Source organism: Ranitomeya imitator, chromosome 3, assembly GCF_032444005.1.
Source record: "Ranitomeya imitator isolate aRanImi1 chromosome 3, aRanImi1.pri, whole genome shotgun sequence".
In the NCBI taxonomy this organism is placed as follows: domain Eukaryota; kingdom Metazoa; phylum Chordata; class Amphibia; order Anura; family Dendrobatidae; genus Ranitomeya; species Ranitomeya imitator.
In genome coordinates this window covers 249,763,321-249,791,183 of record NC_091284.1, presented here as the reverse complement: position 1 = coordinate 249,791,183, position 27,863 = coordinate 249,763,321, and the positions used below count along the sequence as shown (strand labels likewise).

General features: G+C 44.8%; 1 protein-coding gene across 1 annotated transcript in view; it reads right to left on the bottom strand.

The window, feature by feature from the left end:
• SORT1 (sortilin 1) overlaps positions 1–27,863 on the bottom strand; it is an 88,263-nt gene that overhangs the window by 22,705 nt on the left and 37,695 nt on the right. Inside the window, exons 5-11 of the mRNA XM_069756349.1 lie at positions 23,693–23,857; positions 21,985–22,058; positions 21,829–21,881; positions 21,600–21,736; positions 18,400–18,547; positions 750–905; positions 550–656 (exon numbers count right to left, since the gene is read on the bottom strand). Coding sequence (XP_069612450.1) covers positions 550–656; positions 750–905; positions 18,400–18,547; positions 21,600–21,736; positions 21,829–21,881; positions 21,985–22,058; positions 23,693–23,857 — 840 coding nt within the window. The remainder of the gene's footprint in view (positions 1–549; positions 657–749; positions 906–18,399; positions 18,548–21,599; positions 21,737–21,828; positions 21,882–21,984; positions 22,059–23,692; positions 23,858–27,863) is intronic.

Below are 27,863 nucleotides of genomic sequence, written 5' to 3'. Positions count from 1 at the left end.
CCAAAAAAAATGTGGTATTGGAATAACCGAAAAATAATACTATAGCGGTTATAATTTCTTGGCGGTGATCTTTTAGCGTATTTTGTGTCTGTCTGTTTGCACCTGGCACTTTTTTGCACTATTGTGTTTGGTATTTTTTCTTTTATGAGTATTTAATAAAAGCTAAGTTTTATTATATATAGGAACCGGCTGTTTCGCTATAAAGATTTTTGGTTCTTATACCATTGAGAGTCTAGCTGCTAATTGTTCAAAAAAAAATACACAAAAGAAAGTGTTTGGTATGGTCATATCCATTAACATTTAATCTATGAAAATATTAAATGAATCCCTACAGTAAACACCGTATAGAGGGGAGTGGAATCAAAAACACTAGTATTGGTGGAGTGGGAGAGGAGGGTGTTTGTATGTGGCACCTCCCCTTCAGACAAAAAAAAAAAAGGGGGTAAGCAAATTTGAACAGACCGTAAAAGGAAACATTCTATCAAATATAAATTTAAAAACTATTCCAAAATATTTTTTTTAACAAATTCTTGAGAATGAGTTACTTACCCTTGCCTTGTCTTTGGCTGTTGAGTCACATTCAGTATTTTCAGGTTTATTGATGCGGCTCCATTCACCTCCTTGATCAAAAGTGATTACTGAATAAATAGAGTTGTCTGGAAAAATGAAAGTTAGGGAATCAGTTATACACACACAGTAAAAGAAAACCCTGCCAGGCAGACAGGTAAATACAATAAGCCTCTGCGAACCTTCAGATAACACACTGGTAATGAATACTCCGCGCAGGGAGGTTACATTAGTGAAGTCTGTGTCCCCTCCTGTCTTGGTGTACAGATGCCTCTCCAGAGATTTGGAGTAAACAATTCCTCTGTCGTCAGAAGTATAAATGGTTCCGCATCCTGTGTCTATAGGAGAAAAAAAAAAAATTATATATATATATCTCCATTCAAAGAAAATCTGCCGACAGTTACCTGCTGCTCCAATATCGGCAGCGTAAAACACAGACAGGTTCCCCTATTACTGAGACAGCGATTCTGAAGAAAACAGCTTGTAAATAGACTCAAATATGGAGAGACCGGTCACCAAAGCCAAGCCCAGCTAATTCTTCAACTGTACTTTGGACACATCGCATACAGACAAGGCCTCGAAAAAGTCTACAAGAAACCCCCAAAGGCCAGTTGGGCTGTTATTCCGCTCTTGATTTGTGCTCTGGTCCGATTTAAATAAATTTAACCCCTTCAAGACGCAGCCCGTTTTCGTTTTTTGCTCCCCTCCTTCCCAGAGCCATAACTTTTTTATTTTTAGACCAATATGGCCATGTGAGGGCTTATTTTCTGCAGGACGAGTTGTCCTTTTGAACAACACCATTGGCTTTACCATGTCTTGTACTAGAAAACAGGAAAAAAAATCCAAGTGTGGTGAAACTGCAAAAAACGTGCAATCCCACACTTTTTTTTTGTTTGGATTTTTTGCTAGGTTCACTAAATGCTAAAACTGACCTGCCATTATGATTCTCCAGGTCATTACGAGTTCATAGACACCAAACATGTCTAGGTTCTTTTTTTTATCTAAGTGGTGAAAAAAAAGAAAAACTTTGGAAAAAAAAAACCCAAAAAACATTGCGTCATTTTCCGATACCCGTAGCGTCTCCATTTTTCAGGATCTCGGGTAAGGTGAGGGCTTATTTTTTGTGTGCTGAGCTGATGTTTTTAATGATACCACATTTGTGCAGATACGTTCTTTTGATCGCTCATTATTGCATTTTAATACAATGTCGCCGTGACAAAAAAAAATGTAATTCTGGCGTTTCTAATCTTTTTCTCGCTACGCTGTTTAGCGGTCAGGTTAATACTTTGTTTTTTATTGATAGATCGGGCGATTCTGAACGCGGCGATACCAAATATGTACAGGTTTGATTTTTTTTTTTTTTTTACTTTTAAATTTTTTTTCATATTTAAAAAAAATTTTTTTTTTTTACTTTTGCCATGCTTCAATAGCCTCCATGGGAGGCTAGAAGCTGGCATAGCCTGATTGGCTATGCTACATAGCAGCGATCATCAGATCGCTCCTATGTAGCTGAATTGCAGGCTTGCTATGAGCGCCGACCACAGAGTGGTGCTCACAGCAAGCCGGCATCAGTAACTAGGGTTGAGCGACCTTGACCTTTTTAGAGTCGAGTCGTGTTTCGCGAAACCCGACTATCTTAGAAGTCGAGTCGAGTGGAATCGGCCGATTATCGCGAAAAGTCGGGTATCGCCCGAAACACGAAACCCGATGCAAGTCAATGGGGGAGCATAGTCGGCAGTGAGTGGAGGCCAGGAAAACACCTACACTGCCCATTTTAATGGCAAAAACATCCATTCTTTTTACTGAAGCTTGTCAATCGTAATTTAGCTTATAATAATTGGAAGGCATTTGAAATTGGGGGTCATTTGGCTAAAGTTGTGGGGGGTAGGGCTGGTTCAAGTAATTAGTGGGCCCAGGAAATCTGGAACGCGTCACGGCAGTGGAGCAGGGAGAGGTAAGTATTTCAACTTTGCAAGTGCTGTGATCCTGAGCAAGCAGGGGGGACCCACTCGTTGGCACTGGCACAGGGCCCCTCAAAGTACAGCGGTGTGTTTGCACGGCGGGGGCGCCTCCCACCGGCAGCAACACTTTTGCGTACTATGAGAGGCCCTGTGCCAGTGACGTCGCCAACTAGTATTCCTCCCCCCACCTGATGAAGGAACCTGCACTTTCATCTGCACCTTCCTCTTTGTCCCCGTGTAAGGTGGTATGGTATGCGGGAAGAGGAACCTGACTTTCAGCAGGGTCACAATCTTGCTGTGTAGCGTGCACGGGGAATTTAGCGTTATGGGTCAATGTACCAGCAGACTCATCTATCACTGGCTGGGCAATGGGCAGTATGAGGAGGAAACACAGATATAGGCCCAAAGAATAAAGTGGGCTAAATGCAGTTCAAAATTGGTAACACAGGACTAACCAGGGGGCATTGCAGTGGAGGACAACTGGAATGAGAGGCTGACACAGAGTAGGCCCAAATCAGTAAGTAGTCGAAATGCAGTTTAAAATTGGCAACCGTAGTAAACAGGCGGCACAGCTTTGTTCAGTGGAGGAGAACAGCAAGGAGTGGCAGACACCGATAGTAGGCCCCAACACAACTAGTAGGCCAAATGCAGTCTAACATTAACAACTACTTAACGAGAGCCTGAAAATGAAATTTCAGGACAGGAAACCAGGAGAACAGCAAGGAGTGGCAGACACCGATAGTAGGCCCCAACCCAACTAGTACGCCAAATGCAGTTGTTCCATTTAACCACAATTTAATGAGAGCGTGAAGATAGAAGCTCAGGAAAGGCAACCTGGAGAACACCTTGTAGTGTAACACACCATCTCTCTACACCCCATACCCAATTTGTAGGCCTAATGCAGTGTAGTTTCCAACAACTACTAAACGAGAGCATTAAGATCGCAGCAATGGCGAGGAAACCTGGGGAACACCTTGGAGTGGAACACACCATCTCTCTACACCCCATACCCAATTTGTAGGCCTAATGCACTGTAGTTTCCAACAACTACTAAACGAGAGCATTAAGATCGCAGCAATGGCGAGGAAACCTGGGGAACACCTTGGAGTGGAACACACCATCTCTCTACACCCCATACCCAATTTGTAGGCCTAATGCACTGTAGTTTCCAACAACTACTAAACGAGAGCATTAAGATCGCAGCAATGGCGAGGAAACCTGGGGAACACCTTGGAGTGGAACACACCATCTCTCTACACCCCATACCCAATTTGTAGGCCTAATGCACTGTAGTTTCCAACAACTACTAAACGATAGCATTAAGATCGCAGCAATGGCGAGGAAACATGGGGAACACCTTGGAGTGGAACACACCATCTCTCTACACCCCATACCCAATTTGTAGGCCCAATGCACTGTAGTTTCCAACAACTACTAAACGAGAGCAGGAAGATCGAAGCAATGGCGAGGAAACCTGGGGAACACCTTGGAGTGGAACACACCATCTCTCTACACCCCATACCCAATTTGTAGGCCTAATGCAGTGTAGTTTCCAACAACTACTAAACGAGAGCAGGAAGATCGAAGCAATGGCGAGGAAACCTGGGGAACACCTTGGAGTGGAACACACCATCTCTCTACACCCCATACCCAATTTGTAGGCCTAATGCACTGTAGTTTCCAACAACTACTAAACGAGAGCATTAAGATCGCAGCAATGGCGAGGAAACCTGGGGAACACCTTGGAGTGGAACACACCATCTCTCTACACCCCATACCCAACTTGTAGGCCGAATGCAGTGTTGTTTTCAACAACTACTTAAGAAGAGCCTGTAAGATCAAAGCTCAGAAAAGGCAACCCGGGGAACACCTTGGAGCGGCAGACACTGGTAGTAGGCTGTAAACCCCAAATTTTGGTCAATGGAGTTTATGAAATGTTCCAGGGGTACACAGGCAGCATTGGTGTGGTAAGCGGAGGACAATTTATATTTGTGACTGCAGACAGACTTTGTAGGCTGTCCCCTGTGGACCATGCATCCACAACATTAACCCAGTGCGCCGTAATGGACATCTAACCTTTCGTGGACATGCCTACTGGTCCATGCATCTGTTGTCAGGTGCACCTTTCTACTATTAGATAGCCAGAGAGCATGGACAATGCAGATTTTTACATGATGCTGTAGTGCTGGGATGGCTTTTCTTGCAAAAGAAGTGACGACTGGGTAGCTCTTACCGTGGTACAGCGTAGTCCATCTGGGCTTTATAATTGTAAAATAGAGGAAAACAATTGGCTGTATGCACTTTAAAATAGGTTACAGGGGTACACGGGCGGCAGTGGTCTGGTCAGTGTAGTTGTAGTAGAAAGAAGGGACCGCAGACAGGCTTCGAAGGCCTAACATAACAAAAATAGGGGTGCAGGCAATTTATCATTGGTTCCAGGGGTACACGGGCAGCAGTGGTCTGGTCAGTGTAGTAGTAGTAGAAAGAAGGGACTGCAGACAGGCTTCGAAGGCCTAACATAACAAAATTGGGCTGTTGGCAATTTAAAATTGGTTCCAGGGGTACACGGGCAGCAGTACAATGGTCAGTGGAGGCCTAGTGGAAGGAGGGACCGCAGACAGGCTTCGAAGGCCTAACATAACAAAAATGTCAATACAATGGTATTGTCAGTGCCAGGCATTGGAGGATGTCAGCGCATAGACTAAACATTGGTGGAGCTGTGAGAGATAATTTTGCAAGTGGTAGAGCACTGTTTGAGCTGGAAGGGGGGGGGCTGTCTTGTGGCCGGCGGTACAGGCCCAGGGCCCCTCATATTACAACGGTGTGTCTGACGTTGGGTGCGCACCACCACCGCCAGAGACACTTTATTGTACTATGAGGGACCCAGTGGCAGTGCCGTCGACCAAAAGCGGGCACACCCACCTCTTCAGAAAAAAAACAGCACTCTCACGGGTGCTGGCGCCAAGTGGCGATACCACGGCCCCGTGTGGGGAGTTTGGCCATTTAGGGAGGTGTAAACATGTCGTATGCTGGACAATCAGGTGCAGCAAATTACGATATTGGAAAAGTCATTCATAATAGTCCACAGGCAAGACCTTTTCATAGGAAAGCTAGGTGTCAGCCGGGCAAGGTGGGGCAAAAGATTTCGAAATCCAGTTGTGGTTCATTTTAATGAAGGTTAGATCATCTACATTTTGGGTAGCCAGACGAGTCCTTTTTTCTGTTAGTATTGAACCTGCAGCACTGAATACTCTTTCTGATAGGACACTAGCTGCCGGGCAAGCAAGCTCCTGCAATGCATATTCTGCCAATTCTGGCCAGGTGTCTAATTTTGATGCCCAGTAATCAAATGGGAATGACGGTTGAGGGAGAACATCGATAAGGGATGAAAAATAGTTAGTAACCATACTGGACAAATGTTGTCTCCTGTCACTTTGAATTGATGCTGCAGTACCTGTCCTGTCTGCGGTCATAGCAAAATCACTCCACAACCTGGTCAGAAAACCCCTCTGGCCAACGCCACTTCTGATTTCTGCCCCTCTAACACCTCTGGTCTGCTGGCCCCTGCAGCTCGTGTGAGAACGATCACGGGCGCTGTGTGCAGGGAATGCCAGAAGCAAACGGTCAACAAGAGTTGATTGTTTGGTTGCTAATATTAGTTCCAAGTTCTCATGTGGCATTATATTTTGCAATTTGCCTTTATAGCGAGGATCAAGGAGGCAGGCCAACCAGTAATCGTCATCGTTCATCATTTTAGTAATGCGTGTGTCCCTTTTGAGGATACGTAAGGCATAATCCGCCATGTGGGCCAAAGTTCCAGTTCTCAAATCTGCGGTTGTGCTTGGTTGAGGGGCAGTTTCAGGCAAATCTACGTCACTTGTGTCCCTCCAAAAACCAGAACCCGGCCTTGTCGCGCCAACAATTTCCAGTGGCCCCGGAAAAGCTTCCTCATTAAAAATATAATCATCCCCATCATCCTCCTCCTCCTCCTCTTCGCCCGCTACCTCGTCCTGTACACTGCCCTGGCCAGACAATGGCTGACTGTCATCAAGGCTTTCCTCTTCCTCAGCTGCAGACGCCTGATCCTTTATGTGCGTCAAACTTTGCATCAGCAGACGCATTAGGGGGATGCTCATGCTTATTATGGCGTTGTCTGCACTAACCAGCCGTGTGCATTCCTCAAAACGCTGAAGGACTTGACACATGTCTTGTATCTTCGACCACTGCACACCTGACAACTCCATGTCTGCCATCCTACTGCCTGCCCGTGTATGTGTATCCTCCCACAAAAACATAACAGCCCGCCTCTGTTCACACAGTCTCTGAAGCATGTGCAGTGTTGAGTTCCACCTTGTTGCAACGTCTATGATTAGGCGATGCTGGGGAAGGTTCAAAGAACGCTGATAGGTCTGCATACGGCTGGAGTGTACGGGCGAACGGCGGATATGTGAGCAAAGTCCACGCACTTTGAGGAGCAGGTCGGATAACCCCGGATAACTTTTCAGGAAGCACTGCACCACCAGGTTTAAGGTGAGAGCCAGGCAAGGAATGTGTTTCAGTTGGGAAAGGGAGATGGCAGCCATGAAATTCCCTCCATTATCACTCACTACCTTGCCTGCCTCAAGATCTACAGTGCCCAGCCACGACTGCGTTTCTTTCTGCAAGAACTCGGACAGAACTGCCGCGGTGTGTCTGTTGTCGCCCAAACACTTCATAGCCAATACAGCCTGCTGACGTTTGCCAGTAGCTGCCCCATAATGGGAGACCTGGTGTGCAACAGTGGCAGCTGCGGATGGAGTGGTTGTGCGACTGCGGTCTGTGGACGAGCTCTCGCTTCTGCAGGAGGACGAGGAGGAGGGGGTGCGAACGGCTACAGCCAACTGTTTCCTAGACCGTGGGCTAGGCAGAACTGTCCCAAACTTGCTGTCCCCTGTGGACCCTGCATCCACCACATTTAACCAGTGTGCCGTGATGGACACGTAACGTCCCTGGCCATGCCTACTGGTCCATGCATCTGTTGTCAGGTGCACCTTTGTGCTCACAGATTGCCTGAGTGCATGGACGATGCGCTCTTTAACATGCTGGTGGAGGGCTGGGATGGCTTTTCTGGAAAAAAAGTGTCGACTGGGTAGCTCGTAGCGTGGTACAGCGTAGTCCATCAGGGCTTTGAAAGCTTCGCTTTCAACTAACCGGTAGGGCATCATCTCTAACGAGATTAGTCTAGCTATGTGGACGTTCAAACCCTGTGTACGCGGATACGAGGCTAAGTACTTCCTTTTTCTAACCATAGTCTCATGTAGGGTGAGCTGGACTGGAGAGCTGGAGATCGTGGAACTAGCGGGGGTGCCGGTGGACATGGCAGACTGAGAGACGGTGGGAGATGGTATTGTTGCCGCCGGTGCCCTAGATGCAGTGTTTCCTACTACGAAACTGGTGATTCCCTGACCCTGACTGCTTTGGCCTGGCAAAGAAACCTGCACAGATACTGCAGGTGGTGCGGAAAATGGTGGCCCTACACTGCCGGAAGGGATGTTGCGTTGATGACTAGCTTCATTGGCCGAGGGTGCTACAACCTTAAGGGACGTTTGGTAGTTAGTCCAAGCTTGCAAATGCATGGTGGTTAAATGTCTATGCATGCAACTTGTATTGAGACTTTTCAGATTCTGCCCTCTGCTTAAGGTAGTTGAACATTTTTGACAGATGACTTTGCGCTGATCAATTGGATGTTGTTTAAAAAAATGCCAGACTGCACTCTTTCTAGCATCGGATACCTTTTCAGGCATTGCAGACTGAGCTTTAACCGGATGGCCACGCTGTCCTCCAACAGGTTTTGGCTTTGCCACGCGTTTTGGGCAAGATACGGGCCCGGCAGATGGAACCTGTTGCGATGTTGATGCCTGCTGCGGCCCCTCCTCCTCCGCTTCAGAACTGCTGCCGCCTGCACCCTGTTCCCCCAATGGCTGCCAATCGGGGTCAACAACTGGGTCATCTATTACCTCTTCTTGTAGCTCGTGTGCAACTTCGTCTGTGTCACCGTGTCGGTCGGTGGTATAGCGTTCGTGATGGGGCAACATAGTCTCATCAGGGTCTGATTCTTGATCATTACCCTGCGAGGGCAATGTTGTGGTCTGAGTCAAAGGACCAGCATAGTAGTCTGGCTGTGGCTGTGCATCAGTGCACTCTATGTCAGATTCAACTTGTAATGGGCATGGACTGTTAACTGCTTCACTTTCTAAGCCAGGGACGGTATGTGTAAAGAGCTCCATGGAGTAACCCGTTGTGTCGCCTGCTGCATTCTTCTCTGTTGTTGTTTTTGCTGAAGAGGACAAGGAAGCGACTTGTCCCTGACCGTGAACATCCACTAACGACGCGCTGCTTTTACATTTACCAGTTTCACGAGAGGAGGCAAAAGAGCTAGAGGCTGAGTCAGCAAGATAAGCCAAAACTTGCTCTTGCTGCTCCGGCTTAAAAAGCGGTTTTCCTACTCCCAGAAAAGGGAGCGTTCGAGGCCTTGTGTAGCCAGACGACGAACCTGGCTCCACAGCTCCAGACTTAGGTGCAATATTTTTTTTCCCACGACCACCTGATGCTCCACCACTACCACTACCCTCATTACCAGCTGACAATGAACGCCCCCGGCCACGACCTCTTCCACCAGACTTCCTCATTGTTTTAAAAACGTAACCAAACTAACGGTATTTGTTGCTGTCACACAACTTACACGGTGAGCTATAACTTCAGTATGATTTAGCTACCCCTTTACAGGTGGGTGAGACCACAACGAAAATCAGGCACAATGTTACACACTCTGTTTTTGGTGGCACCAAATGAGAGAGATGCCACACACGCAGGACTGTCACTGAAGCACAAATGTAAATATTAATCTCCCACTGTTTTTTTTTTTATTTATTTTTTTTTTTCAGGGAGACTTTAGAAACAAAATAAAATAAAATGATTTTTTCAGGGAGAATTTAGAAAACAAATAAAACAAAAAAAGGCTTTCTATGGCCCACTGAGTGAGAGATGACGCACACAGGAGTCAGGAGTGGCACACAAGCCCAGAGGCCAATATTTTTCTCCCAATGATTGATGTAGTGATTTTTTCAGGTAGATTTTGGATCCCAAATCAAGCTAAAAAAATAATAGGCTTTCTATGGCCCACAATTGGAGAGAGAGAGAGATGGCACACCCAGGAGTCAAGACTGGCACACAAGCAGAAAGGGCAATATTAATCTCCCACTGATTTGATTTTTTTTTTTTTTTTTTCAGGGAGACTTTAGAAACAAAATAAAATGATTTTTTCAGGAAGAATTTAGAAACCAAATAAAATAAAATGATTTTTTCAGGGAGAATTTAGAAAACAAATAAAACAAAAAATAGGCTTTCTATGGCCCACTGAGTGAGAGATGACGCACACAGGAGTCAGGAGTGGCACACAAGCCCAGAGGCCAATATTTATCTCCCACTGATTGATTTATTGATTTTTTCAGGTAGAATTTAGAACCCAAATCAACCAAAAAAATAAATAGGCTTTCTATGGCTCACTATCTGAGAGAGAGAGATGGCACGCTTAGGACTGGCACACAAGTCCCAAAGGCCAATATTAATCTCCCTTTTTTTTTTTTTCAGGGAGAATTTATAAAACCAAAAAAAAAAAAAAAAAAAATAGGCTTTCTATGGCCCACTATTTGTGAGAGATGGCACGCTCAGGACTGGCACACAAGCCCAGAGGCCAATATTAATCTACTTTTTTTTTTTTTTTTTTTTCAGGGAAAATTTATAAACCCAATAAAAAAAAATAATAAATAGGCTTTCTATGGCCCACTATCTGAGAGAGAGAGATGGCACGCTTAGGACTGGCACACAAGCCCAAAGGCCAATATTAATCTCCCTTTTTTTTTTTCAGGGAGAATTTATAAAACAAAAAAAAATAAATAAATAGGCTTTCTATGGCCCACTATTTGTGAGAGAGATGGCACGCTTAGGACTGGCACACAAGCCCAAAGGCCAATATTAATCTCCCACTGATTGATTTATTGATTTTTTCAGGTAGAATTTAGAACCCAAATAAAGCAAAAAAAAAAAAAATAGGCTTTCTATGGCCCACTGACAGAGATGGCACACACAGGAGTCAGGAGTGGCACACAAGCCCTGAGGCCAATATTTTTCTCCCACTGATTGATGTAGTGATTTTTTCAGGTAGATTTTAGAACCCGAATCAAGCAAAAAAAATAAATAGGCTTTCTATGGCCCACTGAGTGAGAGATGGCACAGACAGGGATGGCACTCTAGCAGAAATGCCAATCTTAATCTCCCACAAAAAAAAAAAAAAAAGGAACTGTCCTTCAATTACTATCTCCCTGCAGTAATCTCAGCCAGGTATGGCAGGCAGCAATAAGGAGTGGACTGATGCACAAATTAAATAAAAAGTGTGGACAAACAAACAAGATAGCTGTGCAGGAAGGAAGGAACAAGAGGATTTGTGCTTTGAAAAAAGCAGTTGGTTTGCACAGCGGCGTACACACAGCAATGCAGCTATCAGGGAGCCTTCTAGGGCAGCCCAATGAGCTACAGCGCTGAGAAAAAAAAAAAAAAATGTAGCTTCCACTATCCCTGCACACCGAAGGTGGTGTTGGACAGTGCAAATCGCTACAGCACAAGCGGTTTGGTGGTTAATGTACCCTGCCTAATGCTATCCCTGCTTCTGACGAAGCGGCAGCAACCTCTCCCTAAGCTCAGATCAGCAGCAGTAAGATGGCGGTCGGCGGGAACGCCCCTTTATAGCCCCTGTGACGCCGCAGACAGCAAGCCAATCACTGCAATGCCCTTCTCTAAGATGGTGGGGACCAGGACCTATGTCATCACGCTGCCCACACTCTGCGTTTACCTTCATTGGCTGAGAAATGGCGCTTTTCGCGTCATTGAAACGCGACTTTGGCGCGAAAGTCGCGTACCGCATGGCCGACCCCGCACAGGGGTCGGATCGGGTTTCATGAAACTCGACTTCGCCAAAAGTCGGCGACTTTTGAAAATGTTCGACCCGTTTCGCTCAACCCTATCAGTAACCAAAGCGGTCTCAGGGAGACTTCTGGTAACTATGTCGACGCATCACTGACCCCCGATCATGTGACGGGGGTCGGCGATGCGCGCATTTCCGGCCGCGCGGGAACTATTGGGAGAGACCCGACTAGTCTGATGACGACCCTGGCCGGCTTCTCCCTATACTGCTCTACTTGATTGACCGGTCTCTCCCAATGTACACATGGAGCAGGGAGAAAACTAGGCTCATCACAGATTATGTTTTTTCAAAACATTTTATCTACATACTGTACATATACGATTAGAGATGATTGATTGGCTGGGCCATAGAACACACCTATAATCACGTGCGTACGAGGAAAAAGTAGGAATTAGTCCTATTGGTAATAGTGTTTCTAGGAGTCCATCATCACAGCACCACCAGGAGGTTGTCCTTCATATTCTTGATCGGGACAGGAACACAGAAGAGGTTAAATAGCCCCTCCCCACCTCCACCCGTCAGTGATTTTCCACAGTACCACACCAGGATGGTGACTGACTGAGCGCCGGCCGGCCGTAAAGCACAGCACAGCGGTGACGTCACCGCTGTGCTTTACGGCCGGCGCTCAGTCAGTGCGGGAAGCTGAAGGCGAGGGACGTGACCAGACACCGGAATGTAAGTATGTAGTGTTTGTTTTTTTTACATTTACACTGGTAACCAAGGTAAACATCGGGTTACTAAGCGTGGCCCTGCGCTTAGTAACCCGATGTTTACCCTGGTTACCTGGGGACTTCGGGATCATTGGTCGCTGGAGAGCTGTGTGTGACAGCTCTCCAGCGACCAAACAGCGACGCTGCAGCGATCGGCATCGTTGTCTAGATCGCTGCAGCGTCGCTAAATGTGACGGTACCTTAAGTTTTAAATATTGTAGAACTGTCCTTTTGACATCCAAAGAATAGAGAGAACGTTCTTTGTCGTGGTTGTAGCTCTGGCAGAACGTAGCTAATATAATTTCTTGATTTCTGTGTTAGTGAGTCACTACTTTGGGGAGAAACGTAGGATCCAATTTCAAGATAATACAATCTTCCTGGATTTTTAATTATGGGTCCATTATGGACAGAGCTTGGATCTCACCTATTCACCTTGCTGACGTTATTGCAACCAGAAAGACAGTTTTGAACATTAAAGACTTTAGGTCTGCTTGATCTAGAGGTTCTTATGGAGCTTTCCGTAATTCGTTTAGTACCAAACAGATTCCAGGGGGGTAATGAGCTATGTACTGTTGGCCTAATGCTTTGCGTAGTTTTAATGAACCTTACTACCCAGGGATGGTCAACTAGTGGAGTGTCATAAAAGGCGCCCAAAGCTGAAATTTGTACTTTTAAAGTACTAGGTCTTAAACCCGTGTCGAAGCCTGCTTGAAGGAAATGTAAAATCTGAGGAATATTTGGTCCTTGAAAGATGGATATTGAAGTTTTGCTGTATGTGCAAAAATTTTTCCAGATTTTTATATATATAGCCGATGTCACTGGCTTTCTGCCTTTTTGTATGGTTGAGATGACTGAATCCGATAGATCCTGAGATCAAAAGGTCTCCTTTTTAAAATCCACGCTGAAAGTTATAGCATCTCTAGGTTTTGATGGACCAGTGATCCCTGCATCAGAAGGCCCCACCTTGATGGTAGCAGAACTGGATCTTCCAACGCCATCCACTTCAAAAGGAGAAACCAGCTCCTCTTGGGCCAATATGGCACTATTAAGATTACTGTTGTAGGAGTTTCCTGTATTTTTCTCAAAATTCTCGGTATTAGGGCGAGTGGTGGGAATGCATAAGCAAGTTCCATGTTCCAGTTTTGTGCTAAGGCATCCACCCCGGATGGATTGTCTCTTGGATTTAATGAAAAAAACTCTTGTCTTTGTATTTCGTCTTGAGGCGAATAAGTCTATCTGTGGAGTGCCCATCGCTGGGTTAGCTGAACAAAGACTTTTTCGTTTAGAGACCATTCCGAGGGTTGCACCCTTTCCCTGCTGAGAAAGTCTGCTATCTGGTTCTTTGAACCTTTTAGATGTACCGCTGTGATGGACTTCACAGAGCGTTCTGCCCAAGAGTATATTGACTCGGCTAATCCCTGCAGGTGACGGTGCCTCGGACCTCCTTGATGAAGAAGGAAAGATACCGTGGTCGAGTTGTCTGAGAAGATTCTGAGATGACGCCCTTGCACCTCCTCTCGACATCTTTTCAGTGCTTCCCAAACTGCTCTGAGTTCCATGTAATTGGAGGAACTGTTGCGTACAGATGGGGGCCATGTTCCCTGAAGTTAACGTCCTATGTGAGCTCCCCAGCCGCTTAAGCTTGCATCTGTAGTTACATTTATGCATGGAGACACTCTCCAGGGTCTCCCTTTTTTGAGGTTCTCTATGTTGACCCACCATGATAGGGATTGTTTTACCTCTCTGGATAAAAACATCTTGTTGTCCAACAAATCTTTCTTGCCGTCCCTTACTGAAAGGACCTCCCGTTGAAGGGTTCTTGAAACTAGCTCACTGTATGCTGTGAATACATGAGGTCATTAAACCTAGAATCCTCATGGCTTTCCTGATGGATATGTGTCTGCGTTTTATTAGCGCCTGAAATTCTTGCTTGATTGTTCGTTGTTTTTGATCTGGTAGGAAAGAGTATTCCTGTTCGGAGTCTAGCAGTACTCCCAGGAATATATTCTCCCTTTCTGGAATGAGACTTGATTTTTTTATATGTATTATCCACCCCAGTCTCTTCAGGAGGGATGTGGTCAATGTTAAAGATTCTTCCATCTGATATGGCGAGTCTGCTATCAACAACAGATCGTCTAGGTATGGGACGATGAGAACGTTCTTTTCTCTTAAGTGAACCATGACTTCTGTCATGAGTTTTGTGCATATCCGTGGAACCGAAGCAAGACCGAATGGTAGGCGCTGGAACTGGAAATGATGAATTTCCTTGTGGTCTTTTATTGCAAATCTTAAGAATTTCTGGTGTGAGGCATGGATGGGTACATGGTAATACACATGTTTTAGATCTATCGTGCACATCACTGAGTTCTTTTTTATGAAAGGTATAATTGATCGGAGAGACTCCATCTTGAAGCGTTTATAAGCTACCCACTGATTTAAGGGTCTTAAGTCTATTATTGTACGGTACACTCATTTTTTATTATGGAGAACAGACTGGTGTAATGTCCATGAAACCACTGGTGATGGGGTACCGGAACTACGACCTGTAGTTCTGAAAGCTCCTGAATATCTGTTACAGAACCCCCCAGCACCAAGAATGTTATGCAGTATATGTATTTATAATAGTTTCCATGTGAAATGCATCAGTCCACAGGCTGCGCCCCTGGACAAGATATTCTCTTTCTGACCTCCCCCCACCTTTGTAATTCCCACAGTAAATATTTGCAGGCTCTGGCCCCCTGCGGCTATTGTAATGTAGGTCTGGCCTGCTGTGTTCCTATTGGCCTGCCCTGTGTATCTGTGTTATATATTCTGTGTGCTGTAAATAATGGTTGTTCTTAGACTGGAAATACGTGGAGAAGCAGTCAGCTTTTATATGCTCTCATGTAATCAAGAAATTCCTGCCAGCGTCCTTCATTCAGAATCTACATTAAAAGCAGAGTGGACTTCCTGAAACACAGGGTGGTACTGAAAGAGGTACCCCAGCTTGGTAGACCCCGTTACATCTGTTAACAGTCTTTGATGGACTGCTGGCGACTCTGTACGTGTTAGGCAGTACTTTTTGGGGGGGTAGTTGAGTGAACGCTATCCTGTACCCGTGAGCGACCGTCTGTAGAAGCCACTGATTTTGAGTGATATCCTGCCAGCCCCCTAGAAGTACTGCAGCCTCCCTCCTATATTGTTGGCGTCATTGTCTGCTGGGTCCCGACGATTGGTCTTGAAAGGAACCTCTACCCCTGCTGCCTTTAGGGTAGCTCCATCTGCCGGACTTCCCTGTCCCCTTATAGTCCTTTCTAGGGTGGGAGCGAGTTTTCCGAAAGAATGGCATCTTTGGCTTCTCTTCGGGAAAGCCCTTCTTTTTATCAGATGATTTCTAAAGCAGCTCATCTATGACGGGACCAAATACATGAGAGCAGACTCGAGCAAAGTTTGTTTTTTGACTGAGTATCTCCCGTCCAAGATCTTAGCTACAAGGCTCGTCTTGCCGCATTTGACAGCGCATTATTTCTAGCTGCAAAACGCACCGACTCTGCTGAGGCATCTGCCATGAAATCAGTCGCCATTCTTAGTATTGTCAGTGATTTCAGAATTTCTTCCCTGGGAGTCCTATCTTTAATTTGACCTTCCAGCTCGTCTACCCAGAGACTCATGGATCTTGCTACAGAGGTAGCCGCTATGTTTGTTTTCATAATGGCAGCCGATGACTCGCAGGCTTTTTTAAGAAGATCTTCCGACCTCTTATCCATCGGGTCTTTTAAACCAGATGAGTCTTCGAAAGGAATGGATGTTTTCCTTGAGAGTTTAGCTACCGGAATGTAAATTTTCGGTACAGACTCCCAGACCTTAGTCTCTTCCAGATCGAAGGGAAGACGGTACTTGAAGTCCCTCGGGACTACTAGCTTTTTCCCCACATCTTCCCATTCTTCCAGTATCATTTCAGTTATATGATTGTTAACTGGAAATACTTTGTTTCTGCGCATTTTCAGACCGCCGGACATCTCGTCCTGAACTGATAGTGGTTCAGTGAATTCCTCAACTTTCGTGGTACTCCTAACTGCTTTTAGGAGCATGTCCGTGTTTTTAGACGAGAAAAGGTATCTTTTGCTTTCCTCCGGGAATACTACCAAGGAATTGTCACCTTGACCCGAGTCCGGGTCGGAATAACCTGAAACCTCTCCCTCTTCCGAGCTCAGGTCCACATCCCAACTGGGCCTTTTAGGATGAAGGGATTGGGGTGGCACCAACATAGAAACAGTAGCCTGGATTTCATCCCTAATCATGGTCTTTAGGTTAGTTAATAACTGTTACGGAACCCCACCGCACCAAGAATATGTTGAGCAGTTATATGTATGTATAATAGGTTCCAGGTGAGATGCATGTCCCTAATGCATCAGCCCACAGGCTGCGCCCCTGGGCAGAGAGGACAAGATATTCCCTTTTTGACCTTCCCCACCTTTGTAATTCCCACAGTAAATAACGGCAGGCTCCAGCCACCTGTGGCAATGGTAATGTATGTCTGACCTGCCGCTTTTCAATTGGCCCGCCCTCTGTATCTGTGTGATATATATTCTGTGTCCTGTGAGAAAGTGTTGTCATACTGGAAATATGTGGAGACGCAGTGATCTTTTATATGCGCCCATGTAATCAAGGAATTCCAGCCAGCGTCCTTCATTCCGACTCCAGCCAAAGAAGAGTGGACCTCCTGAAACACGGGGTGGTACTGAAAGAGGTACTCCAGCACGGCAGACCCCGTTACAATAACGAAGCCTGTTCGTCTTTGAGTAGTTTAGCGATGCACACTTCGCATAGCTTCTTGTTATAACTGGGAGTTTAGCGGTACATAACGGACATCTGTTAGCCTTCTTCCTAGTAGTTGTAGCAGACCGTTTAGGGATGTCCTTGTCCTAAAATATAATGTAAAAAGAAGGCCCTGTAGCTATCGGAACTAAAGTCCTGCTACTCACATGGTCCGTGGGCAGCTCTAGGGACTGGATGTCTGGACGGCTAGCACCTTCCATCTTACCAAGTCAGATGTGCTGTCAACTGTCAGTCATTAAATAGTCAGTCTTACCCAACTTCAAAACATCTGATTAGTCCTCCTTCCGAGCTCAGCTGCTGCCAATCTTCGGTGTTTGCAGGTCCCCAGCTGTACCGCGCATGCGTCATCTGGAACGCATGCTGACCAGGCTGGGCCCATTTGCCTCCGGCGCCATCATGCCCCAGATCCTTCTCCCTGCTCCGCCGACGTGCCCCGGACCCCCAGAAACCGCCAGCAGCTATGGAATTTGGCCACGCCCCCCGGAAGTAGTAACCGGCGAGCTCCCGATGACGCGAAGCGCCGGAAGTTCAGGGAGCTGCCGCCGGCGCCAGACTCATGCGGAGACAGCAGGGACTGGGGAATCGGCAGTCAGACACCGCCGCAGCAGCCGCTGCCCAGAGCCCTTGTGACTGGATGAGGCAGCTGACGGGAGCCCATAGCTCGACCCATATCGTGTGAGAACTCCATTGGTTTCCTGTGATAAGATGGAGTCCCTCCACCGGGACTCCCCCGACCCAGAGCCCCCTCCAGGAGGATATGGCCGCACACGGGAGCACCTGCTCGACCGAACCTGACATCCAGCATCAGGTAACTCCGTATCATCTGGAGAACACTCTCCTGCGTCTGTCACTAATAGGGACAGAAAAAACACTTAAGGGTGGAGGTGGGGAGGGGCTATTTAACTTCTTCTGTGCTCCTATTCCTATCAAGGATATGAAGGACAACCTCCTGGTGGTGCTGTCAGGAGGGACGTCCTGGAAAAGTAACCCCCCCCCCCATCATATAGGTAACGTTACATCAGGTTGCATAATAAAACAACACCACATCACTGAATTCCTTGTTAATCAGAAAAATAATATGACGCATATTTGTAAGGCCTTTCTTTTGTGCCATGTTTTTGGCCCATTATACCCATACTGCCAGCTACAATATGAAAGTCATGATATCCCATTATTCTGCCAGCCATAGTGCTTGCCCACCCACCATAGCTGCATGTATTCAAACTGTATGGCACATATTTTAGCCAAAAATAAATAAGAATTTACTGCACATGGATTCTTATCCTTGTACACCACTTTACTTTGCCAAGCCTTTATACCTTACCCCCTTCATCATCTACATGAATAAACACCAGGTCATCGCTGGCTGCCAGTACAGAGTAAAACTGCTCATGAGTTACAGCCGGGAGCTGAGCCATATTCCACGTGTCCCCTTGGTTCTGAGATACATGGATCCTTCTCTTCAATCTGTCCTGTAATAGCACAAATCATATACATTCAACTGGTAAGTCTACATACACTTAGGGTGAAGGCATTAAAACTCATTTCTCAGCTACACAGATTACAGGACAGCAAACAAGTAGTTTCACAAGTCTACTTTGTACATGACAAGCAATTTTTTCTGCAAATATTTATAGGGGTTGTCTGCTTAGGAGGCCAATTTTTTAATAAGTTATTTTTAGCAAAAAATGCATTTATGCAAAGCGGCTTCATTAAAATGTTTGCAGTTTGCTTTTTATAGCCTCTGTGTTGCACTGTCTATTGCCCGGTGTAGAATGGGTTAACTGCTGTTGGACCTCAGAGTTTCTAACGCTTATCTGTCTTTTTCAGAGCGCCTCGCCGCCGATTTGTGACCATATGCCATCATCAAAATTTGAATGTGCAGAAAAACAAAGAGCCTCTAAAAGCAAAGTGGTGCAAAATTTTTAATTAAAAAAACCTCTCAAATTATTTTTAGACCCAAATGCGTAAATATAAGTGGAAAAAAAGAGGGGACTTTAATAATATATTAATTTATAATTCACTATATCAAAATTTCTATTGGACAGATGTTTACAGACACTAATGTGCCCCTCCCTTTAAATGGCTTGTTACATTCTAGAAAAAAAAATGCAACTGCTTCAAAAGAGTTTGCTCTTCAATTGGGAGGTGTATGCACTTTAAGGTTTGCCTTCAAGGCCTTTTTGCGCCTTTGCTTTGAAAAGTCAAAACAAAATCAGCCAAGACATCAATCCAGTAACAGCAGCAAACAACCTTGTGTAAGATACTTTTACAGCCATTACATCCAGTATCGATTTAAAATAAAGACTGGTGCATGTCAAAAATTTATTACATTTATAAAAAAACGGAGGAAAAATTATGAGGCGATATTGAAAGAACAAAAGAATCAGCTAGGAAGATAAAGTTTGGGAGCAAATGTACAATAATTGCAAGCATAGTTTGGAACTTTTGGCAAAATAGCTTAAAGGGATAATTTCTTGTTATGACATTGGTATAGTTAGTAAGACAGCATGAAACTAAGCAAATTTGCAATTGACTTGCGTTTTTCTATCTGCAATGAGAGCTTTTATATCATAGTGTACAACTTGTTTTTGCCAATGACATCGGTCGCAAGAGTCTGGCCAACTATGCGCAATAGTCACAATCCATTCTGAGTTAACTCAAGAAATCCCAGTCATTTTTCTCCAGCCCATTGATTTCTATACAGCAGTTGGCTGCTTAACTCCTCTTGCCTGTCAGGTCCTGATCGAGCTGCTATCATCAGTCCTGAAAAAAATCACAATCCTCAAACCCCACCATTGCATTTTCCACAGCAGTTCCCTTATTCATTGCTCCTTCAAAAGACATGGTTATCTTTAAATGCAAATACCATTATAACAGTGTAGGCTTCACAACACGCACTGGCACACCATTAATGTGTCACATTAGCATGAGCTCAGCAGAGAGACAAAGCTACTGATTCGAACCAGAACTGTCACTCAAAGAGGAGTGCTCTTCCCCCAGCAACAAGGATGCGAAGAGATAGGAATGCTGTGTGCTGCTCAAGACACAACTTGACAATAACCCTTTAAAGAACAAGGTGAAGGTAATGTAGCAGCCATCACAAAGCCCTGACCTCAATCCCATAGAAGAGAGAGAGAGAGAGAGAGAGAGAGAGGGAGGGAGAGAGCACAAACAGCCAATGCTGAAAGTGTTAGCACCCTTGAAATTGTTCCAGATAATGAAATCCAACTTTCCTTTTGCAAAGTCTCTCATATTTCAAGGGTGCCTTCTCCCAACAGCAATTTGAAGATCTCTCCACAGGTATTCAGTGGGATTTAGATCCAGACTGATTGGTGACCACTTCAGTACTCTCTAGCTCTTTGTTTCCATCCATTTATGGGTGCTTCTTAAAGTATGTTTGGGGTCATTGGCCTAATGGAAAACCCTTGACCTATGACACAAACTCAGATTTCAGAAAGTGGGGACTACATTGCGACCCAAAACCTTTGGTAATCTTCAGGTTTCACGATGCCTTGCACACAGTCAAGGAACCCAATGCCAGAGGCAGCAACACAACCCCAAAACAGCTTTTAGTCTCCAACATATTTGACAGTAGATACAGTTTTCTTTTCTCCTTCCGTTTTCGGTAAACCGTACAATGATGTGCTTTAACAAAAAGGTATCTTGTTCTCATCTGTCCACAAGACATTTTCCCAGAAGGACTTTGGTTACTCATGTAAGTTTTGGAAACCTGCAGTCTAGCTTTATGTCTCTGTGCCAGTAGTGGGGTCCTGATGGGTCTCCTGCCATAGAGTTTAATTTAATCAAATATTGAAAGAGAGTTTGGGCTGACACGGATGCATCCTAGGCCTGCAGGTCAGCTTGAATTTCTTTGTAAGTTGATTGGGGGTGCTTATCCACCATCAGGACTATCCTGGGTTGAAACCTTTCATCAATTTTTCTCTGCAGTCCACGTCCATGGAGATTAGCTACAGTGCCTTGGGTTGTTAACTTGATTATGGACAAGGAACATCAAGATCTTTGGAGATGGACTTGTAACCTTGAGATTGTTGACATTGTTCAACACTTTTAGTTCTTGGGTCCTCAGACAGTTCTCTTCTCCCCTTTCTGTTCTCCATGCTTAGTGTAACACACAATGTAAAGATTAAGTCAACTTCTCCCCTTTTTATCTGGTTTCAGGTGTGATTTTTATGTTGCCCACACCTGTTACTTGACACAGGTGAGTTTGAATGAGCATCACATGCTTGAAACAGAGTTATTTACCCACAATTTTGGAAAGGTGTCAACAATTTTGTCCAGTCCATTTTGGGGGTTTTACATGAAAAAATGTCCAACTTTATTTTTTCTTTTTTTGTTTTTTTGTATTGTTCCAATAACTGCAATCATTTTCTGGGAGAAATACTTAATTTCCTGGAACAATTTCAAGGGTGCCAACACTTTCAGCCATGACTGTATGTATACATTTAAATAAACATCAGAATCTGTAGATTATTTAACTTTTAATAATATTAACATTCTTACTTCTTCCATTACGGAGGCAAGTAGAAAACAACCCCACGAACCAAAGGAGTGGACATGCTCCTTCAACACCTTGAATGTTTTTCCGAAATCAGATGTCCTTTTCATAGTCAATGAGGAAGCCAATCCAGACCAGTCCGCTTTAAAATTAGACAGACATGGTTACATGAACAATGGAGAAGTGTACGGGAGGGAGGAAATTCACAACAAACTCTCCCCACACCATACTTACAACATGATTCATTTGCCGTGGTGGTCGTAAGAAAAATCATGTCCCTGGGTCCCCTAAAACAAAATAACAGTGGTTTCAATGACCTACAATCCCACAAGAAATCGTCAATTTACTAAAATTGTCAAAATTGCTTCTTTTGGTTTTAGCATCCCGTACCATTTGGCAGAACACACAAATTTATGGATTGACGTCCAAGTTTCTCCAAAGTCTTTAGAAATCCACAAATCATGCTGCAAAGAGTAAGAAGAAAAGTTATATCTTATTACTGTTGTTACTCAAGACTAAAGTCTTAGTCAAGTTACCAAGAAAAATAGCAACCCTACAGACCTATTGCTCAAAGGGATCTATTGCATAAAATGATGGATTCAACTTATCTGACACTTATGCAATGAACTCTGTGAGAACAAAGCCTTAAATGAAAAGTCCCATAAATCATCCTTACACTGCTAGCTAGCATCATATGATATAAGCCATAACTAAACTCAAAAACACAATGTGCACGTACCCTTAGGTTGGTTTCACACGTAGCATTTAGCCAAATTTATAGTGGAGTTTCTGCAGCAACATTCAAAAACAGCAGTACAAATTTCCATAACACAAACTCTGCCCCCCTCCGCCCCCCAAAAAAACAAACAAAAAAAAGACACCACAACACCAAAAACACACACACCGCTCCGGATTCTAAGACTAAAGGTACCGTTACACTAAACGATTTACCAACGATCACGACCAGCGATACGACCTGGCCATGATCGTTGGAAAGTCCTTGTGTGGTCGCTGGAGAGCTGTCACAGACAGCTCTCCAGTGACCAACGATGCCGAAGTCCCCGGGTAACCAGGGTAAACATCGGGTTACTAAGCGCAGGGCCGCGCTTAGTAACCCGATGTTTACCCTGGTTACTATTGTAAATGTAAAAAAAAAAAAAAAAACTACATACTTACATTCCGGTGTCTGTCGCGTCCCCCGGCGTCAGCTTCCCGTACTGTGTAAGCGTCGGCCGTAAAGCAGAGCGGTGACGTCACTGCTGTGCTCTGCTTTACGGCCGGCCGGCGCTGACACAGTGCAGGGAAGCTGACGCCGGGGGAAGCAACAGACACCAGAATGTAAGTATGTAGTGTTTTTTTTTGTTTTTTTTACATTCACAATGGTAACCAGGGTAAACATCGGGTTACTAAGCTCGGTCCTGCGCTTAGTAACCCGATGTTTACCCTGGTTACCAGTGAACACATCGCTGGATCGGCGTCACACATGCCGATCCAGCGATGACAGCGGGTGATCAGCGACCGAATAAAGGTCCTGATCATTCGCAGCGACCAATGATCACCCAGCAGGGGCCTGATCGTTGGTCGCTGTCACGCATAACGATTTAGTTAACGATATCGTTGCTACGTCACAAAAAGCAACAATATCGTTAAAGAAATCGTTATGTGTGATGGTACCTTTAGTCTCTGGTGCTGCTGCCTCCAGTGTCCAATATTGGATGCTGTGCTGGCACCATGGCTGACAGCCAAACATCAACACTGCAACCAACACCAGACCCTGGGAGCAGCGACAGACTCAGCGCTGGATCCGAGGATGGTGAGCAAAGCACAGTGTTTGTTTTTATCATACTACAGCCAGGAAAAAAAAATATTCTGAAAGTGAACAACTGCTTTACAATAACTTGGCTTGATATATTTAGCTTTTATTGCCCAATTCATTCAGCAATTAGCTTAAAAAAAATGATATTATGTATATTTCAGAATTTTACTTATTTTGGAAGAACCCCATTAATATCCCACTACTCGAGATTTAATGCTGCCTGGCCCCCTGCTAGAGTCCCATCACGCTGCTGCTAAAAAAGTCAGAATGTAAAATACTAACCTGATCGCTGATGAGCAACAGGCATTTAGGATCTTCAGCATTGTAAGATACAGGTTTCAAGGGATGGAAGGGCAAATCTGTTTGGATAAAACTCTTTGCAAAATCAGAGGATCTGAAAATACGACCACCACGGCTCTTTCCTGATACATCTGCTACCAGAACCACCTAAAAATAAAGAAAAAAAAGCTGAAAAATAAAGACAAGTCTTAAAGGTCTGTGATGCTCACACTTTAAGATGAAGACCCCATCACTAAAAACAGCATGAAAAAAAATTAGAAGGGGTGAATCTGTGCATCTGAGTGATGGAAAAGAGCGAAATTACAAACTAACCAAAAAGAAATAGTGTAAAGAAATTTGTCTGCATCATAGATAAGTGTCCTTCACCTACAATTACTCCTTCATATATACTGAGATGTGTGGTGGAAGATGACAATGCAGAAAACATAAGAATGATGATTCAGTGTCACAAGATGCCTATGTTATGTGTGTCTGTCTTGCCACCCAGTATAATTAAAATTAAACTATGAATTGCAATTTCAAAAATTCACATTGAACTTGTTTAGTGAGAACTTTTACACAAATTCTAACTAAACATTTCGAAGGGCAGCTCCCAGCCCTTTAATCAGAGAGTTATATCACACAATAGTAAATAAATGACATTTCCCGCATGTCTACTTTACATCAGGACAATTTTTGAAACATTTTTTTTTTATTTTGTTAGAATTGAGAAATTACTGGTCAACTTTTAACCCTTCTAACTTTTTTTTTTTAGGAATCACATCACATTTGAAGTGTCTGAGGGGTCCATATGACAAAAAATACCCAAAAATGACACCATTCTACAAACTGCACCCCTCAAGGTGCTCAAAACCACATTAAAAAGTTTATTAAACGTTCACGTGCTTCACAGGGACTGAAGCAATGTAAAAGGAAAAAATAAGAGGGAGAATTTTTTTTTTCCCACAAAAATGTTAGTTTCTTTTTTATTTTCACAAGGATAACAGGAGAAAATGGATTCCAAAGTTTGTTGTCCAACATATGTGGGGCAATACCACTCTTTGGTTGCACGGCAGGGCTCAGAAGGGAAGGAGCATCGTCTGCCTTTTTTAATGCAAAATTGGCTGAAATCGCCATGTGGCGTTTGCAGAGCCCCTGATGTGCCTAAACAGGGGAAATCCCCCACAAGTGACACCATCTTGGAAACTAGACCCCTCTAGTAACTTATCTAGATGTGTGGTGACTTTGAAACCCCCCAGGTGCTTCACAAAAAATTAGAACGTTGCGCAGTGAAAATTAAAAATATATCTTTTAGCCCCCAATTTTTTTTTTTTATTTTCACAAGGTAACAGGAGAAAATGAACTACAAAAATAGTTGTACAGTTTCCCAAAGTATTCCGATACCTAATATGTGGTGGAATACCACTGTTGGGTGCATGGCAGTTCTCAGAAGGAAAGGAGTGATGGTTTGGATAGCAGACTTTGATGGAATGGTCTGATCATACTATGTCGCGTTTGGAAAGCCCCTGATGTGCCTAAATAATAGAAATCCCCAAATGTGACCCCATTTTGCAAACTAGACCCCCCAAGGGAATTTAACTAGATGTGTGTTGAGCACCTTGAACCTCTAGGTGCTTCTCAGAAATGTGTAACATTAAGCCTTGAAAAAAAAAAAAAAAACCATAACACTCTCCACAAAAAGGTTTTTCAGTCCCAAATTCTTTTTTCTATTTTCAAAAGGGTAACCGGAAAAAAAATGGAACCCCAAAAATTGTTGTACCATTTCCCCTAAATAAGCCGGTACCCCATATGTGGTGGAAAACTACTGTTTGGGACCACAGCAGGTCTCAGAAGTAAAGGAGTGACTGTTTTGAGCGCAGACTTGGATGGAATGGTCTGTGTGCGCCATGTTGGGTATGGAGAGCCCCTGATGTGCCTAAACAGTGGAAATCCCCCACAAGTGACCCCAGTATGGAAAAGAGGCATAGTTATATGATAATAATGCTTTTGATTTTACTGGTGCATGAATTTATAACAAGATGTTTTCTGTTAGTTGTGTGGAGTACATCAGATTAGAAAAAGAGTGTTGTGTCAACAGGATTAGAACAAATGTTATGAATTTGTGGATGTGTGATATGCTTTGAAGCAATCCTTAAATGCAGAGGCCAAGTTTCTCAGAGCAGGTTTCACAATGGTAAATTGTCTTTTCACCTCTTGGAGCATACTGTGCACCTTTTTTCTGTTCTTCCCTTATTCGCTGATGACCTGGGACAATATGGGCACCATCATTTTCAAAAGTACTGGGACCTCGACCTTCTTGAGTGCCAAACATTAGGGCCTTGATGACTACCTCGTGAAACTGAAGAAGGTCCCCATATTGCCTACAGAGTGGCATCTGTACAATATGCACGGCTAATTTTTTGTACCATAGTTTACCTTATCTTATGGCACTGTATAGTTTGAGGACCTGATCTGATAGATCTACACCCACCATGTACTTATCCAAAATACAATTTGGCTTTGGGACTTGTGTTATGGTACTCGAACAGTGACATGGAAGCTGTTGTCACGGTGTATGGTGGTCAAGATAAGGACATCCCTCTTGTCCTTATACTCAACCACCAGTTTGGGAATATTTTAATGAAGCTCCTTCGCCTATCGGTAAGGCAGGCATGCGTGCAAAATGCAAACGATGCAACAAAGAGATGCAAGGCCTGGTGGAGCGAATGAGGCATCATGAGAAGTGCGGTGATGAAGATGAGTGAATGAATATTCCCAAACTGGGTCTTTTACGGCCTGCTGCCATTATAAGGAAAGAATGTAATAAACCTCAGATCGTACACACAAACAGATCACCGATTTAAATCAAGCCTTACTGACTAGTGATTTAAATCGTGATTTAAATCAGTTAGATTTAAATCAAATCCACCCTGGTCCCTTCCTGCTTATGCGGGTGACGCCATGGCCTGGTGTCCGTGGGGGGTTGCAGCAGTGGTGTGGCAACGGCAGAGGTGCGGTATGGTGTGCCCAGGGTCTCTTCCACCGGTGAGGTGACGCAGCAGCCCGGAATGCAATGTGAGCAGCAGAGCCGGGTTGAATATTGGTGGCGGCGGCCTTCTTCCCGAGGCCGCACGTGCGCAGATGGAGTGCTCTGCTTCACAGGGCTTCAGGAAAATGGCCGCCGCGATCTATATCTGCGCACGTGTGGCCTCCCGCGGCCATTTTCCTGAAGCCCCGTGAAGCAGAACACTCCATCTGCGCACGCGTGGCCTCGGGAAGATGGCCGCCGCAACCGATAAACAACTAATCAACCTGGCCTTCACTCCAGCCGCCAGCAGTACTCCTCAGAAGCGGCTGGCCGCTGGCTGAGCGGTGCCGGGGGCGGCTGTCAGAAGTGACAGCTAGTTGGCGGGCCGCTTAAAATCATCAGGTGGGCCGGATGCGGCCCGCGGGCCGCATCTTGCCCAGGTTTGATCTATACAGATGTCCCTTAGGGGTTGTACGCCTCAGCAAATTTTCTGCTGAAGTGGTCAACGACTGGCCGAATGTTCTATAGATGATCAAAGTTAGGGTCATCTCGGGGATGACCGTGCACATTATCACTATAATGCAAACATTTTGGGATCGTTTCAAATAGTGTCCTTGTCATGGCCATACGGAATACAAATTGCTGTTCACAGCCACCTCCATCCAATCTCAAGGAGTTAGGGTACCGTCACACTATACGATTTACCTACGATCACGACCAGCGATATGACCTGGCCGTGATCGTAGGTAAATCGTAGTGTGGTCGCTGGGGAGCTGTCACACAGACAGCTCTCCAGCGACCAACGATGCCGAGGTCCCTGGGTAACCAGGGTAAACATCGGGTAACTAAGCGCAGGACCGCGCTTAGTTACCCGATGTTTACCCTGGTTACAAGCGTTAAACTAAAAAAAAACAAACAGCACATACTTACATTCTGGTGTCCGTCAGGTCCCTTGCAGTCTGCTTCCCGCACTCAGTGACTGCCGGCTGTAAAGTGAAAGTGAAAGCACAGCCGCTGTGCTCTGCTTTCACTTTACGGCCGGCAGTCACAGTGCGGGAAGCAGAGACGGCAAGGGACCTGACGGACACCAGAATGTAAGTATGTGCTGTTTGTTTTTTTTTTAGTTTAACGCTTGTAACCAGGGTA